General features: G+C 51.7%; 1 protein-coding gene across 2 annotated transcripts; it reads right to left on the bottom strand.

Moving 5' to 3' along the window:
• Positions 1-9,188: 9,188 nt before the first annotated feature.
• On the bottom strand, positions 9,189-16,056 carry RBM41 (RNA binding motif protein 41). 2 transcript variants are annotated; one of them, XM_021283271.2, is made up of 7 exons: positions 16,036-16,056; positions 14,112-14,228; positions 13,358-13,550; positions 12,381-12,585; positions 10,642-11,018; positions 9,923-10,070; positions 9,189-9,624 (listed from the first exon to the last, which is right to left on the bottom strand). In XM_021283271.2, exons 1-7 carry the CDS (start codon positions 16,038-16,040, stop codon positions 9,467-9,469), a joined length of 1,203 nt encoding a protein of 400 aa, XP_021138946.2. In that variant the 5' UTR covers positions 16,041-16,056; the 3' UTR covers positions 9,189-9,466. The 2 variants fall into 2 exon arrangements, with proteins under 2 accessions (XP_021138946.2, XP_064933514.1); XM_065077442.1 differs by lacking the exon at positions 16,036-16,056 and adding an exon at positions 14,924-15,120.
• Between the last annotated feature and the right edge of the window lie 269 nt (positions 16,057-16,325).

Here is a 16,325-nt window from a genome sequence, read left to right as displayed (position 1 = left end):
CTCACGGAGCAAGGGGCCACCTGAGGGCCCATTCCCAGGGTGACACTTGCTGGAGACGAGCAAAGTGGATTTCAAGGCAAAGGCCAGCCACCCTCTTTCCACGGCCAAAGGACAAAGCCTTGCCCCAGCCCCAGGCCAGCTGAGTTACTTATTGCTGCCCTGGATGCAAAGGATGGAAAGCATGCAAGGGGCTCTGCCGGCTGCCTGCAGCCCCCCAGGAGATACCACGAGTTCACTTAAGTCCTTCAGCCACAAATGTTTTGTTTCTTGGCAGCTGACACAGAAAGGAAGCGAGAAAATAATTGGTGCAAGAGGTTGCGCCTCTGAAGAGTAGAAATTTCTGGGTGCTGTGTCCTTAGCCCTCACCTCCCACCCTGGGCTGCGAGGCTGGGCAGCACTGCCTGTGTCTGTGGGCAGAGGCACCACTAATTAAACAAAGGGGCATTTGAAACACTTGATCCAGAGTTTGCTGCTGGGTTTATTAACACTTTAATTGAAGCAGCAGAAGGGAAGATTTCTGGTTTTAGAGGAGTCAGTTTTTGCACAGCTTCCCCTCAAAGTAGAGAGGCAGCCAGCACAGGAGCTCAGGTACAGAAACACCCCTGCTTTGGACAGACAAGTGCAAGGCAGAGGAACTGCAAGGGGCTCCAATGTCCCCAACAGCCCCTCGGGTTTCTTTCTCCCTTGTGCAAAGCCAGACCCCTGTTCCATGGGTGCAGCACAACTGCTTCAGCTGCCACACAGCTGGAGAGGAGCTGACGAGCATTGTGCTGAAAAGGGGGTGAGCATTCCCACAGCCCCCCTGCCAAGAGAGAGCCCCTCTAGTAAGTGTGGGTGAGCACAAGGAGGGGAAGATTTCTGCCCTCCTGTTTTCCTGGCCTTTAGCTTGAATGCACCCTAAGATGTGAAACTTGGCAAGGCAGGTTGAAAAGGATTTTCCACTTTACCAGCAAGAGCAGAGGATGGGGAAGGGAAGGCCACAGAGTGCACAAGTGCAGTGGCGGTGGTTATCTCTGTCTCGTACAATATGCCACGTTCCCTGTTATCGGTGAGCTGGGTCCTCGAGGGCAGGTTGGCAGCAACCCAGCCTGGGGCCAGGGAGGTCGAGAGCCCAGCCTGTCCCAGGAGCCAGCCCCACCAACAGTGAGCGTGAGCCAAGCCAGCCTGTGGGGCACAGAGCCAGCCCCTCGCATCGCCTCTTGCCCCTCACCAGCTCAGTGGGAAAAGCTGAGGGTGCTCCAGGTTTTCCGACATGAAAACCATGGAGGAGCATGGCCCCAGCTCAGGATGGGTGCGAGGGGGACGGGTGGCCTGGGGGAAAGCAGAGAGGAGCGGGAAGAGGGCTGGTGAGGAACGGCTCCCTCTTGAGAGCTCCCAGGCTGGAGCCCTCACCTCGCAAGTGGAGCCGGGAGCCTTGCAGCCCCTCTCTGGAGGGCCAGGCTGCAGCAACTAATCCCCCATCACACGAAAATGAGTCTTTCCCATCTCTTCTTCTTGCTCTGGATGGTGCCTCAGATGGAGAAATGGGGCAGCAAAATACTAACATATCCTTTTCTCCAAAAGCACTATAAATGCCCAGCACACCCAAACCTGCAGCTGCACCTGCACCAAGGGCTGCAACCTCATCAGATGGTCATGAGAAACATGCATAAAGTACCAACTAATTCTTCCGAAGAGGGAATGATACCTGCTCATCACCAAAGCCTTTGCAGCCAACCCTTGTCCACCAGGCACCCCCACCACAGCACCCTCGCCAAATCACCCTCCTGCTCCCCTGGCAAGTGGAGCCTCTTCTCATGCAGAGAACTAGGGGGAAAAGGGCACAGGTTTGTCCCAGACCCGGCCAGATCCCACACCTCCTGCATCCCCGGAGCCCTCCAGGCAAGCAGAGCTTAGCTCCTTCTGGCATCCCCAGCCTGCCTCTCGTTCCTGCCTGGCACAGCTGATCTGAAGCAGCAGCAAATACTCAGTGGAAGCTCTCTGAGGAGTATCAGGCCAGGTGCTGGGAGAGCCTGTCTCTGCCCGCAGCCCCCGGGAAGTGCTCAGATACCAGTTGCAGGAGGGGGAAGAAAATTCAGGCCAAGTTTCCTGATGGGCTGAGGCACTTGGAAAGCGCCTCCACATTCCTCCACCCTCCTCCCAGCCCCTCGGCAAGCCAGAAGATGTGGAAGAGAACAAGCTCTTCCTACCCATGGTGTTACTGCAGCCTTTGCAGGAACAGCAGAACATGTGCTACAGAAAGGGGCTGCTCTCAGCCAATTCAAATCCTGACTCTTGGGCTGGGCTACGCTACAGCACAACTCGTGGACCGTGCTGATGGGAACAGGAGATGCGCTCGCCACCACAGCCGTGCCACAGCTCGCACCTGACGTCCCTGCTGGTGGCCATGGTCTAAGCCTAGGAAACAACCTCATGGTTTCATCTTGGGGTGTCTGTGATGCTCTGCTGGCGATTGCACTCACACTTTACCCCCAACGGCTTCCTGCCCTCCTAAAGCCCAGGTGACAGCCCCCTCTGGTGTCACACAGCCAGGACACTGCCAGGAGACCACTGGTGCCTGGCTCTTCTGGTTTTAATGGGAGACATGGCAATGGAGGTGAGGGGCAGTGATAAACCAGCTCCTCTTTGGAAAACACCTTCACTCAGAGGAAAAGTCTGTCCATGAACTCATGCCTTTCCATAGCCTCTTGGAAGAGACCTGTTTAAAGGTGCTTTGAGGGATCTTTTGGTCTTTCAAGAAAGATATGGGGGAAACAGGGTGGAATGAACTCAATGGCACTGCAGGGCACAAACACCTTCAGGTGTACCAGAGGTTACTTCTGGAAAGCACCTTCCTCGCTGTGTTTGAACAACAGCTCAGAAACCTATCGGAAGAGCAATAAAAAGTGGTTCTCTCGGAAAACCGTGACACCTGTGAGGATGATACAGAGGTTTGAACTTCCAGGCATTACATTGACATCTCAATCAGATTTCCCCATAGTTTGAGTGTAATCTACTCGGGTTAATGATGTCAGCACGCCCAGCACACATGCAATCTACAGCAGTGAGAACAGGCCTTATCAGTAGCACCTACACCAATTCAGTGAGCAAAGTAAGCTTTATCAGCAAGCACCCTTTTGTAGGGGTGTAAACTTAAGGTCTTTCAGAGATTTTACAGAAATATTTGTGAAAACAGACTCAATCTCTAGTCAAAAATCTGCCCTGGAGAACTGGCCTAGAGAACTGAAGATAAATTGTCCTGCACTCTCATCAGCTCCACTGACAGCTGATGGTTAATACAGCACAGCACTGCACTGAAGAAATGAAGACCAGAGGATCACAAACACCTTTACACGGACAAACTGAGCTGCAGCCACATTAACCAGTCTGCAGATTCACCCCAAGCAATCCAGTCTACCAGCCTGTCACCTCCACGCTCAGAGTATGCTTGATAGCACCAGCATTTTGGCAGCTGCTAACCCAAGTTCATACCTAGAAGATGCTCAGTCCCCAGACACCGCTGAGCCCCTCCAAGCTCTCTGCTGTGCACCAGGAGTCTGGGAGAAACAAGAAGTCACCATGTAAGCAGAGAAACCAGGGAGGCTTCAGCAGCTCTGGAGTTGCCCCATATCTCTGTTCTGGCTTCCAGGGGAAGGGTTTGTTTTGATGAAGCTTTTCCCACACCAGAGAACTAATCTCTCCTCAAGGCAGGTTCCTTTTTCACAGAACTTACAACACTGTCTATTTCTGGGATGTCCAGCCTGCTAAAAAGGGCTAAAACCAGGACAAGACCCATGTCACAAACAGCGTGACTGCCTTGAACTCATTTTCTTAGAAAATCTCTCTCTCTAGGTTTCTCAGGTCACTGGAGCGAAGTCCCACACCACCGGCTATACCTGGCAGGTGCTCCCCAGATTGCTCTGACAGATGCATTTTCATTACCTGAATTTTTAGCCTTTTCCTTTTGGCTCAAGGGAGCAGAAGGGTGGGAACAATTCCAGCCTTTGGTATTTTCCAAGGCAAAGAGAAGCTCAGGGACTCTGCAGGTGCTAGAGAGCTAAGGGCAGACTGCAGCCATCGCTGTCCCCACGACCACGATGCTCCCATACCCTTTGAGCTATTCCAGCACCATTTTACAGGAACAAGGGCACTGCCCTTTGCCTCTGGATTTCCTCTGGCTGCAGCAGAGGCCAACACCGCATCTCACCAGGTGTGGGGGTTCGAGGGGACAATTAACCTCTGATCTCCCCCGTGGCTGAATGCTTCCTCATTGGCCTTCTGCTCTTCCCAACCCACCTTTCTTTTAATGGCATTTCCATTAAAACCAGCAGGTTGTTTCACCCCAGGCCAGGCTGCTGGGGCTGCTCTCTCCACCTTTAGCGCAGGCAGAGGAGTCAAAGGCTGCCTGTGCTGGTGGGAGGTGGCAGGCAAGAGGATGGAAATAACAACTAGCTGCTTGTTTTCAATGCAAGGAGAGCAGGTGCTTCAGGATCAGGGACCTTCCTTGGCAAGGGGAAGGACCCCTCTGCTGCAAAGCAAAGCCCCTGGAAGGGGAAAGTGGCCCCCAGCACAAAGCCCCTAAAGCTCAGCCCCAGGGGGTGAGATGTGAAGAGCTGCGGCTGCCAGGAACCAGCTGACACACATTGAATTTCCACCTGTTCCTGATGTCCCAGGGCCTGCTCACAAACAAGGGTCTTGCTGTGAGTTACAGTCTCCTTCCCAAAACAAAAACATCCCCCATAAGCCACATGGGCTGATTTCTGGCTTGTAAATCTGCAATTGAAAACAGGTAAGTTTTACCACAACACACAGACACAGCTAATCTGCCCAACTTCATTACTTTCAACTGAGTAAAAGGCTCAGGGGGGAAAAAGGGAATAACCAGGGCAAAACACTCTGTAAAGGCAGCCAAGTCTTATATAGAGAGACATATTTATCCTCAGCTGTCCCTGAGCGCAGCTGCCCTTTCCCATGGGAGATCTTTGCAAAGCAGAGGGAGGCTGCCCACAAAATACAGCACTAGAGCTCCCAGCTCACCGGCGGGATGCAGGGACCCGCACCGCTTGCAGCAGCACGAGCCGAGGAAACGCGGCTCTGCTCTTCCCTGGCTCCTCACATCACCCCCCTGCTCCTGCAACTCTCCCACAGGACAGGCTGGGTTCCCCCCGAGCCCCGCCAGGTCTGCCGGCTGCAGCCCCAGGACTTCACAGGGCACTGCACTGCACTGACAGGGAGGACACGGAGAGGTCTGGGAGGAGAAACCTTTGCCAGGCAGCCTTATCTCTGAGATGTTTTCCTGACCTCCTCAACCGCAATAGGTATTTATCTTCACTACACAACTCAATCCCCCCAAACTACTATGGCATCAACCTTCTGGCACAGGCACTGTTGAGCAAGCTTTGAAAGATACAGGAGAGAAGTGCCAAGTTTCAAAATCAGGTACTTTGATACCAGCTTATCTAAATAGATGAATAGCTGCACTGTTTACCAAGTTACATCAATTTAGGAAACAGTCACAGAACCACTTTGTGTGTTATTTCTTTATACTGAGGAAAACAAGTCAGCTCAAGAAATGTCAAAAGACCCACGTATTGCAGTAAGGAACATCTATTTTGCCTTGCTGGTAATGCAAGACACAGAAAGGTGAGAGTATGAAGCCTGGTAACTTCACAAGCTGCTAAACACTTCCATGGGCTCATGGATCTCTGCCGATCGATGCTTGCATCAAAGCTGCCCTTTGCTCACCACCTCCTCATCCAGAAAAGCCCATTCCTATCACTACCATCTGAGCATTCGTTTTCTGTACATCAGGCAAACACGTTCTCCTTTCCCCGGGTGGCAGGAATTAGCCAAGAGGAGCTCTGAGCTGTGCAGATTGTGCCACAGATGCCCCCGGAGACAAGGTCTAGCTTGAGGGCTCCACACGGGATATGACAAGCATTGGGGATGTCTGTGAATAAAAGAATAAGGCCAAGTAGCATTAGGGATAAAGTTCAGATCCCAGAGCTAGTTATAATGGGATGGAATAAACAAGATGCAAAGAGGAGCAGCAGCAGCTAAGATTACTAGCTCAAGCCATATGTGCTGTGAAGAGCATTGACACCAAGCCTGAAGGAGGTGTGGACGTTTCCTGCTTTAGAAGTAGCTTGGGAGAAGAAAATAAAGGTCTGTCTCTTCCCCTGCCCAGGGTGGATGCTTCAACTGATGGATGGTTTTGGGGATAAAACTTCCTACCATGATCAGAAACATAACAGCTCCCCAAGGCTGCTGGCTATTTTGCACCTCAGAAACCATATTTCATGCAACCATAAAAACTAATGCAAGTGTCCCAAACATGGTGGAAGGAAACTTCAGCTCCTTGGCATATCCTGGTGCAGATTCAATGCCAAGAGCTCTATTGAAAATTAAATGTGATTGGGGCGTTTTCTAGTGGTTTGAGGACCAGCTGGCAAGATGTCAAAAGCAAAAAACCAAACATGAACGGAGACAAAAAATGCTACATTCAGACCATGAATGGAGGGAGATAAGAGCGCTGCCTTCAGGCTCTAGTGTTACCACCCGCAGTACTGACCTGAAAACACAGTGAACAGCACAATCTGAAAAAGTCAAGAGAGGGCACAGAAACAGCTCCAAGATCTAGAAACACAAGCTGAAAACAAAGCAGGACTCAACCAGACGGGAAATCAGGAACGGTGGGCACAGAGGCAGCACCTACAGACTGCAGAAAAACACAGTTGTATAGACTTGTCCTTTCTATCCTCACTAGCAACAACGGAAGTAATTTATCTGGTAATGAGTCTAAGTCCAGCCATGGAGGGAAGGATGTGGCAAAGTTCTTCCCACTCAGGATGGTGCGCTCTCTATCCACAGAGCTGTGTTGCTCAACTCTGGCTTTCAGGCAACACATACGACATGTTTGGTGACAGCACCTAAGCCGCTGGTTTCTGTCACCTGGCCTCTGCCTCTCCAGGATGAACGAAGCGTTCGAGTCAAAGGAGCGATGCTGTGCTGGCCACCCAACCATAACCACCACCTAGGCAAGAGACCACACTTCAGGAAAGACAGTGAATGCACAATGGTAAGGAGGATTCCTCATCAGCTCCTTTACACCAGTCGTTTTATACCTGTAGGAAACCATGTTTGATTCAGTAAGCGGAGCTGGAAATAAGTACAGTCTTAAACATCACTGAACTATATGCATTGTCCTTAGTAGGCACAACAGGGAGCTGTAGCATCCTTTAGTCTGAGGGTGATCATCCCCCTGTGGCATGCCTGGCTGCTCTCAAACCCCAAGTCTTCCTCCAGAAATCCTGTAATCCTTGAGATTTGCCAGGTTAAAAAGATGGTCATACTGCTGGCTAAAGAAGAGTCTAAGAAAATAAGCCTAAAAAGATAATTTAAAGGTCAATCTCCCACGTAGGACAGCATCTGTTGAAAGAAGCTGGGCTCAGCCCAGAGCCTCGCAGCAGATCTGACTGCAAGCCCCAGCGTCACCGTACCACCGACTGTTCCCATAGCTACACAGGAAGATAAATTTAGTTCAAGGAACCTTGTGTTGCTACATTATTTAACGAACAAACAGACGCACTCAAGAGGAAAACACAGGCAGGAACCCAGTTTACCTGCTGCGTGGGCTGATCAGACCCATGGCCTCGAGTCTGCTCCCAGAGAGAGAGGTCCCCAATCCTGAACCCCTGCACCACGCTGGTAGGTACAAGAGGACTCCAGGATGGCCACAGAGGAGTGCCCGGGCTGCGCTCTCCTGGGACGCTTCTTGCACCAGGAGCTGAGGAGCCATCACCAGGGTCTCCTGCTCCTCAACCCTGACTGCTGAGGAGGGAAGCGGAGGGACCACCGGGGGTGTGCAGGGGCCTGGCTGTGCTCAGAGCCATGGCCATGCTGCTCACACCGCCTCTGGGTTTCTGCTGCCTGGGGCACCCCAGGCGCCAGCAATGGGAAGCAGAAGAGCCATGCTGGTCCTTGCAAGAGCAAAGGAGGGAGTGGGGAACCACTTGCCCCACCAGAATGGGGATCTAGGACACAAGTAAAGAAACCAGGGTTTTATTAACGGTCACGTGCAAAAGGCACATGAGGTTTATCTCCTCCAGTATGGTCTGCAAAATCCCATCCACCTGACAAAACTCAAAGTTAATATCCTGGAGTTACAAGTTGGGGAGAGAAGCCAGAGGAGAATCTGTGTTGAGAGGGTGGATCTGATACCTCCCATCACACATTCAGCTGTTATCTCATCTCCCTTCCTACCAGGAGCACCATGTGCACCAGGGTTCCTTGCTCCATCCCCTTCTTCTCCCCATTACAGACCCAACACCATGCAAGAAATCCAGTAACAAGGTGCCACAGTACAGGACAGAGAGTATGGACAAAGCACCTTTCTGTAGGGCCTCTTTGAAGCTGGATCAATTATCTGGATTCATCTGGTGATTGCACCTCCTCATTCCAGTGGGCTGCTGGACAGTTTATCCAGAAGGATACTGTGAGACAGTATCAAAAGCTTTGCTAAAATCCAAACCCACCGTATCTACTGGCTCCCCATGGTCAACAAGATGTGTGATGTTGTCATAAAAGGAAATTAAGTTCATTAAACAGGAATTTCCCTTTGTGAACCTGTGCTGGCTATGACCAATGACTGCATTGTCTCTCAAGTGTTTTTCAATAACTCCAAGAATAATAACTCTTCATAATTTTACCAGGCATTGAAGTGAGACTGACTGGCCTGTAATTACCAGGGTCTTCCTTCTTACCCTTCTTGAAAAGCAGGACAACCTTTACCAGCTTCCAGTCAGCTGGCACCTCTCCAGCACATTGGCCTTGGGGTATTACAGGAACTGGTGAGCTGTGAGCCCTATCACCTGTGAGCTCCAGCAAAAGCCTCCTTTCTAAGCTTCACATCAAGATTTGGCTTCCCAAAGGTTACCAGAAGACAAGAAATATAATTCAGCCTCTCTGTTAACTAAAATCTCTATACATCAGACCAGACAGGCCTGAGCCCAGCTCTGAGGTTGACCTAGAACCCCCCAGTGTGCTGAGGCTGCTGTGGGAGCAGAGTGGCAAGAGGCGGCAGGAAGGATATAATGAATCTTGGCTTGTAAAAATCATATTCAACGTTGGCCGGGCTCTTGGTGATCAGCCGAGTGTTGCCTCTGGAAGACTTGCACAAAACAAAGGTGAATAAATACACACCAAGGAAATACCATAATAAATACATTTATTTACATGGCTTCTTCCTTTCTTGCCACAAAGGGCTAAGAAAGCAGACACACACGTAGAACAGAAGGAAAATGCCAGCACGCCCCAGCAGTGTAAAGGCAGTGCCCATCTCTCTCAAGAAGAGCCCAGTCCCCAGCTCTCTCCCTTCCCTGCTCTGAGATTCCTGGACCTGCATGTTAACTCCTAACAGTCCTTCACTGCCACAGTTATGACCAAGGAGTTCCCATGGCCCAGGCAAATCCACAAGCTTATCCATCCCTTACTTGGTAAGGGGGTTCTCTCCAGCAGAGGAACACGGCACAGCACAGTCAGACTCTGGCAACTGCCTCTTGCTTTTCCCAAATTCAATCACCAGCGGCTTTCCCTGCAGATTGTACCCGTTCACCAAGAGCATGGCGTCTTGGGCCGACTGAACATCTGCAACAAGACAGTAAAATGGGCACAGGTTACACGGCAAGTTCTGGCGCAGACACGTGTGGTGTTCACAGAGATGTTCCTGGCTCATGGACCCTCAGCCTGCAGCACGACACAGTGCAGCGCTGGGATCCTCCGGCCGGACTGATGCGCTGAATATAAATACAGCACGTAACAGGCTACATCCCTTCTGTTTTGATCAATCCTCTTCCAATCCAGGGAAAAGACTATGATGTGAAAGGAAGAAGAGGAGGAGGAGGAGAGTCAGGGAAGAACCAAGAGGAATGAGGCAGCGACTCACCAGGGAAGGTGATAAAAGCCTGACCCCTCATCCGGCCACTCAGGAGGCGGAACTGAATCGGTGGGCTGTCCTCCTTCTGGAACCGAGCAAACAAGGCCACCAGGTCCTTCACTGTCACTCGAGGGCCCAGGTTCTTCAAATACAGCACCTGTTCCAGAGACACAGAGGGTCAGCCAGCCCATGCTATGCAAATAGACACCTTCCAAACTGGTCTCAAGTGGTACACTTCAAAGGTGTGAATCAGTTCAGTCCCTCCTGCCATCCCAGAGTCCTTCTTCCACCCACACGCCCACAGTGGAGTTTGGAAGGCAGGTGGGTGTACAGACAGCTCTGGACTCAAGGCACCATTGTGCTTGTGTGCACCAAGTGCTGATAGCTCCAGTTACTTGTAAAACACAAGCAGCTCCAGCTACCAGTTAAGCACAGTTTGAGTGAAGTCACAGCTGATCTCAGGCCCAAACTGGGAGAACACATCTTGATGAGTGAGCTGCCAGAACCAGAAAGGGCCAGGGGCTGAACTACGGCTCTCTGCCAGGCCAGGCAACTTCCCACTAGAGCCAAAGGGCCCCTTCCCTTTCAGAGCAGAGGCTGCTCTCCCTTGGCTGGGAGATCAACTGAGCACCCTCCAGACAACAGCAAAGAGGAGCCTTTTCCTGTGGAAGCAACTTCAGGGCATGCTAGGGAGGAAGAAGAAATAATCCTGGTTAGTCTCAACATACCTTGTTAGGCTCCCCAGGTTGGTAGGATGAGAACCTGGGTATATTCCGGAGTTCTTCCTCTGAAAGACGGTTCTTGCAGATCTCCTCTTCTGGGACAAACTCTACAGGCTCCTTTATAACCACAGACTGTGGAGGGGACTGGTGTGGCCTTGCTGCAGGAAGGCTGGGACTTCTTCCCTGTTCTGCTTGCTCTTCCTGATCTGGAAGTGATGACTCCTCAGCCACTGGCCCCTGTGGCACCAGGGAAGGGCACGAGCATGGGTCCGTCTTGGTAGGCTGGACTTCTTCAGGCCCCTTCTTGCTCAGAAGCTCTTGGTAAACACTCTCCAGATGAACCATGGGGTCCTTTTCATCTGTTACCTTCTTCTGAGTGTCATCTAATCCACAACGGAGAAACACGGTAACGTAACTACCACCAAGAACCTGAAAAACACGCTGACTGCAGGAAGAGACAGACAGAAGAAACCATGTTCTGCCGCAGCCTCCATGCATCTGCCAGCCAGGCCCTGCTGGTTATTTAAAACAAGAAGAATAGTCCCAGCAGCCAGCAAGTGCTGGTGTCCCAGCTCAGAATGAACCTGCAGAGAGCAGCAGGTCCACCAGTGCTTTGTACAGAGCTCATTTCTTCCAGAGATGTCCTCGCTGGCTTATCTGCACCCACACTTCAGTACATTCTAGTGACTCCTTCAACACACCTTCCTCCTCCTTCATCCATGACCAAGATGTGCCACGCTGCCTCTCTACACCCCTACCTGGAATAGAAACTTTTTGCTTCCAGGGACAATATCAGATTTAGCTCCTGGGTTTAAAGAAGGTCCATGGCACGAGCTGACTAATAATATCTCCTTTATTCTGTTTAATGGAAATGAGGACAGAAGTGAGAGGGGCATCTCCCAGCCTACGAGCCTCAACCTGGCCACCTCTTAATTTTGCTAAATACCACAACACTGATGCCAAAGGAGGGAGCAGAGCATGCCAGGACAGCTGGACATTTTATCTTGAACAGTGTCAACACTGATCAAAGTGGTGTTTTAGGAGTCAGAGTTTAGAAGTTCCTCCTCATCTTCTACTTAATGCTGTCTTACATACAAAAACCAGTCTGGGCTGGAGCTTCATGCCCACATGTTCTCCACCTAAAGCAGGCTGGAGCACTTTTGCCATCTCTGGACAGCACTTGACTTTCCATCCAGGGAAGTCACACTAAGCCACAGGCTCAGGGACAAGTGCTGTGATCCCATGGACACAGTACTGGAATCAGCAACCGAGCTCCAATTTGGCTATTGGGAGAAGCATTTAACATGTCACTCCTACTCTTTCCTGCTCTGTGCCTTTGCTTCCCTCCCACCCTTGTTACACTGCAGTTACATCAGTGAAGGGATGATCTCCAGCCCCACACAGGCACCTCGTGTCACTCAGTGCAGCTCGGTGTGGACCTCCAGACTCTCCCAAAGCATAACCCCGGCTGCTCTTCCACTTACTGAGCTGGGCTCTGCAATACATGCAGCACATCCACAAGATCCATCAGATCCACGTTCTCCAAACAGAGATGGACTTAACAAGCCTCTATATTTAACCCTTCAGAGAGCCCACTCTCTGTCTGCTCATGTAAGAGAGGAAAATATCTCCTCCCACACAGTGCCAAAACAGGGACATAAGGGCAGACAAAAATGTGTTGGACTCCCACACACACCAGCTCTCTGCAATGGAGCAAAGGCAAGAACAGTCTTGAGCCCACGAACCTTGGTGGTAGAGCGCCCGGAGGAAGGAGTGCCGGTCTGTTCCCTGGAAGAGGGCGTTTTCAATCTCCATCTCCCGCCGGCTCAGCTGCTTGCTGCCAGCAAACCTCTGGGGCAAAGCGAGTATGCGCTGACGCTCTTCTATCTTCTCCTGGATGGCATGGAGTCGGTCCTGCGTGGCCTCTGGCGCTGCTCCCAGCCCAGAGCCCTGGAAGACAGGAACAGCTTTGCTGAGATGCAGCACATGCCTCCTTTTGGCCAGCAGTCAATCGAAGTTCATATCCTCCAGCCCTGGAGTGGGTGCAACCAGGAACCATCCCCTGCAAAGAGCAGCTCACCAAGAGGTCCTGTTACTGCAAGTAACCTACCTACGGCTATCCCAAACCAGCTGTGAGATCCCAAGGTGTGTCAGAATACAGAAAGGAGGAGGTTGAAGCGCTTTGAAATATTTCCCCCTTTTTCTCCTCCAGCCTTTAAATCCTTCTTACACAGGTATAAACAGGTGAAATTACTTTCTTGAGACCACCGAGGTAGAAGCAGGAATATAATCAGGTCCTGCTGTGTTCCAGTTGACCAACTCTTCTCTCCACCACAGCTTTTAGCAAAGAGCAGGAGTGTCAAACTCATTTCACCAGGGGCCACATCAGCCTCGTGGTTGCCTTCAAAGGGCCGAATGTAATCTTAGGACTGTATAAATGGAACTACTCCTACATTTATAAAGCCCTAAAATTACATTCAGCCTTTTAAAGGCAACCATGAGGCTGATGTGGCCCCCGGTGAAAATGAGTTTGACAGTTCTGGCATAGACCATCCCACCAAAGAAAACAGAAGAAATGTGGGATCAGGCTTCCCTAAAGGAAAGAGACATATGGAGTGGCCATTCTATACCAGAGGGCTTACAAAGGACTAGCATTTTCTACCAGGCTGCCATAGGGTTAGAGGGACCTGACCACGTTCACATCAGAGCAGAGCCTGCCTACCTTCTCTGCTGAAGCCTGGTTCTTCCAGAGCAGGATCTCCGAATCCGAGAGCCCCAGTTCCCGGAGAGAGGCAGTTTCTTTGTTGCTCTCCTGCAGAGCCTGGAACTGTGACAAGGTCAAAGCCCCTGCAGCCTCTTCCCCAAAAGGCTTGTAAAAAGCTGCAGGGGCGAAGCATCTTCGCTTTGACTTGCACCTGTAAGCCAAACAGAAATAACTTGGTGCTGAGAAACTGGGTGAATAGGAAGGGGTTGGCCTCTCCCCATGACCACGCTTGGTCCTGCTGCACCTGGGCAGAGGTCCTGTGTTTCCAACACACTATTGATCCACACTCTCCCAACCCTTTTGCAAGCCCAGGAGATGACTCATGGCAGCACACTGCCCAAACACGGGAAGGAAGCACCTTGTGACACTGTAACACCAAACACCCCGCAGGTGCAAACACAGGCCAGCTTGGTGGGGATGAGGCATCCAGCCTGGAAACTCACCCCTGCGTCTGCCCCAGGCAAATCAGTTATTTTCAACTAAAGAGCGAAAATAAGTTACCAACTGCATTTGTTCCAGAAGATAAGGAGTGCAGGGATGTCTGGGAAGGAGACCCAGCAAAGGGAGAAGGGTTTGCACGGCTGTTTTGGCAGACAACACCAAACGTCTCCCTGGGGAGGAAGCCCCAATGAGGCAACATTGCTGCTGCCCCTAAAGCAGCCAGAGTCACCAGCCCCTCCGGCAGCCCCACCAGGGCCAGAGGAGGACTTACTGCTCGATGGAGACAGTGGTATCAAGCTGGTGGTGAAGGAGGCTCTTCAGCTGCCTCTCCCCTTCCGTCTCCAAGTCTTCCAGGAGGAGCTCATCACTGGACAGGCTGCTGTTCACCCTGGGGCACACAAGAACAGCACGGTCAGCGAGGACGAGGGAAAACACTGCTCCAAATGCACCACGGCTACAGCCTGGCCGCCCCCTTGACTCTTTTCGTGGGATTTAAAGGGGACATGGGTTAGCGCCAGCGCTATGGTTGGATTCGATGATCTTGAGGGTCCCTACAACCGGAATGATTCTAAAACACATAAGGAACCAAAACTACTTGACCAAACTCCTTCTAATGCTAACTAGAAAGGATTTGGGGTTACCTGGAGAGCACTAAAAATACCCCAGGGAGTTAAAAACAAAACAAAAAACACCTCACATGCGATCTTATTTTTATTACTGGAAAGCTGTTTTGTATCAGCACCCAGACAGTCATCGCTAGTTTCAAATGACTTAAAATAGAGAAAACTGGGGGGGAGAAGAGAAACAGTGAATTCCAGCAGCGCTCCAGGAAAAGGTCCCTTTACCCTTCCTGGGGCCACCCGCTCCCGCGCAGACGGACAGACGGACACCCCGCAGGCCCCTGGACCCTCTTTTGGAGAGGGCGCTCCCGCACCCCGGGCCTCCCCGGGGCTGGCGGTGAGGCCGCTCTGTGCCGACCCCGCAGCGGGGACGGCTCCCCCGCAGGGGACGCCGACACCAGCTGTGCAGCGGCTGTTCCGCAGCCAGCGCTGCCCGGCCCGGGCCCGCTCCAGCCCCGCTCACCTCCGCATGGCCGCGGCCCGACCGGCTCCGCCGCCACCGCCCGCGCCGCAGGGGCCGCCGGGACATGCAGTCCGGAAGAGCCGAGCGGGGCCTGCACGGCTGCGGGAACCGCGGGGTCGCCTCAGGGCGGTGACCGGCCCGGGGCGAGCCGCGGGGGCTGCGCTCGGTTACCGCGGCGGGGAAGGGGCTCCGCTCCCCGCTGGGAACAAACAGGGAGGGTCTGGAAGCCCCGCAAGGGTTTCCCCACAAGTCCCATCTGTAGCACCTGTCAGGCCTCCCGCGCTCTGCTTTAAAGGTGATAAAACACACACACGTGAGAGAGTAATGTACAGAATCCCAAAGTGTCAGGGGTTGAAGGGACCTGGAAAGCTCATCCAGTGCAATCCCCCCATGGAGCAGGAACACCCAGATGAGGTTACACAGGAAGGTGTCCAGGCGGGTTGGAATGTCTGCACAGAAGGAGACTCCACAACCCCCTGGGCAGCCTGGGCCAGGCTCTGCCACCCTCACCCCCAACAAGTTTCTTCTCCCATTTAAGTGGAACCTCCTGTGTTCCAGTTTGTACCCACTGCCCCTTGTCCTATCACTGGTTGTCACCGACACGAGCCTGGTTCCATCCTCCTGACACTCACCCTTCATATATTTGTAAACATTAACAAGTTGTGACTCACATTCAAATCAGTGATTTACACTCAGTACTCCCCTTTTTTTTTTTTTAGAATCTGTGGACAGATCCCTGCCCTAAGCCAAGCTTAAAGGGCAAAGGAGAATCAATGGTGGGGGCAGTTCTGCTAGATACATGATCATGCACATCCCTCTACTCGTAAAGATACATTTTAATGTGCATTATAATCACATGTGATCAAAAAGAAACAATTTGACTCTATCTCTTAAAAAGCCGTCCCAGCAGACTTGTTGACCACATTCTTTCCCACACCCCTCCAAGCAAACAAGCTGCACTACACCAAACCCCCACACAAGTGCCATTGTTCTACAGGCACATCTAATCAGTTTTAATTGCAGAGAAATTCTGCTTACAGGTACAGCACTAAAGCAGTTTATTGCCAAACATACAGAAAACAAGGCTCACTTTCAGCAGTGGAAGCACATACCTCATTTAAACACAAAATCCAGCCAGCGGATACAAGGAATTTGAGTCCCTCCATCTGCAGCTCCTCCTGGGGTCAGCTCTTCATCAAACCAGCTCTGTAAGGACCTCAATAAAAGCTCAGCAAGTCCCACTAAACAATGTCCAGTTACTTCTAAGCACCAAGGAGCTCAGCTGCAGAGTCACATACTGCTTAAATCCCAAAAGGCAGCATTTGTGTATCTATCCAGGCTGCGTGCAGTTACACAGCACAAGCAGCACATACTCTCAGCACAAACTCCATGCAGTCTCCTC

The sequence above is a fragment of the Columba livia genome, chromosome 12, assembly GCF_036013475.1.
Source record: "Columba livia isolate bColLiv1 breed racing homer chromosome 12, bColLiv1.pat.W.v2, whole genome shotgun sequence".
In the NCBI taxonomy this organism is placed as follows: Eukaryota; Metazoa; Chordata; class Aves; order Columbiformes; family Columbidae; genus Columba; species Columba livia.
This window is presented reverse-complemented; position numbering and strand designations above follow the sequence as displayed.

What these genes read in the sequence shown, in the direction of transcription:
- RBM41 (XM_065077442.1), bottom strand. An exon ending in ACCAGGCTTCAGCAGAGAAG is followed by an intron (nt 12,586 to 13,357) that starts GTAGGCAGGCTC and finishes CCTGTCTTCCAG; the next exon opens with GGCTCTGGGCTGGGAGCAGC. An exon ending in GGCTTTTATCACCTTCCCTG is followed by an intron (nt 9,625 to 9,922) that starts GTGAGTCGCTGC and finishes GTCTTGTTGCAG; the next exon opens with ATGTTCAGTCGGCCCAAGAC.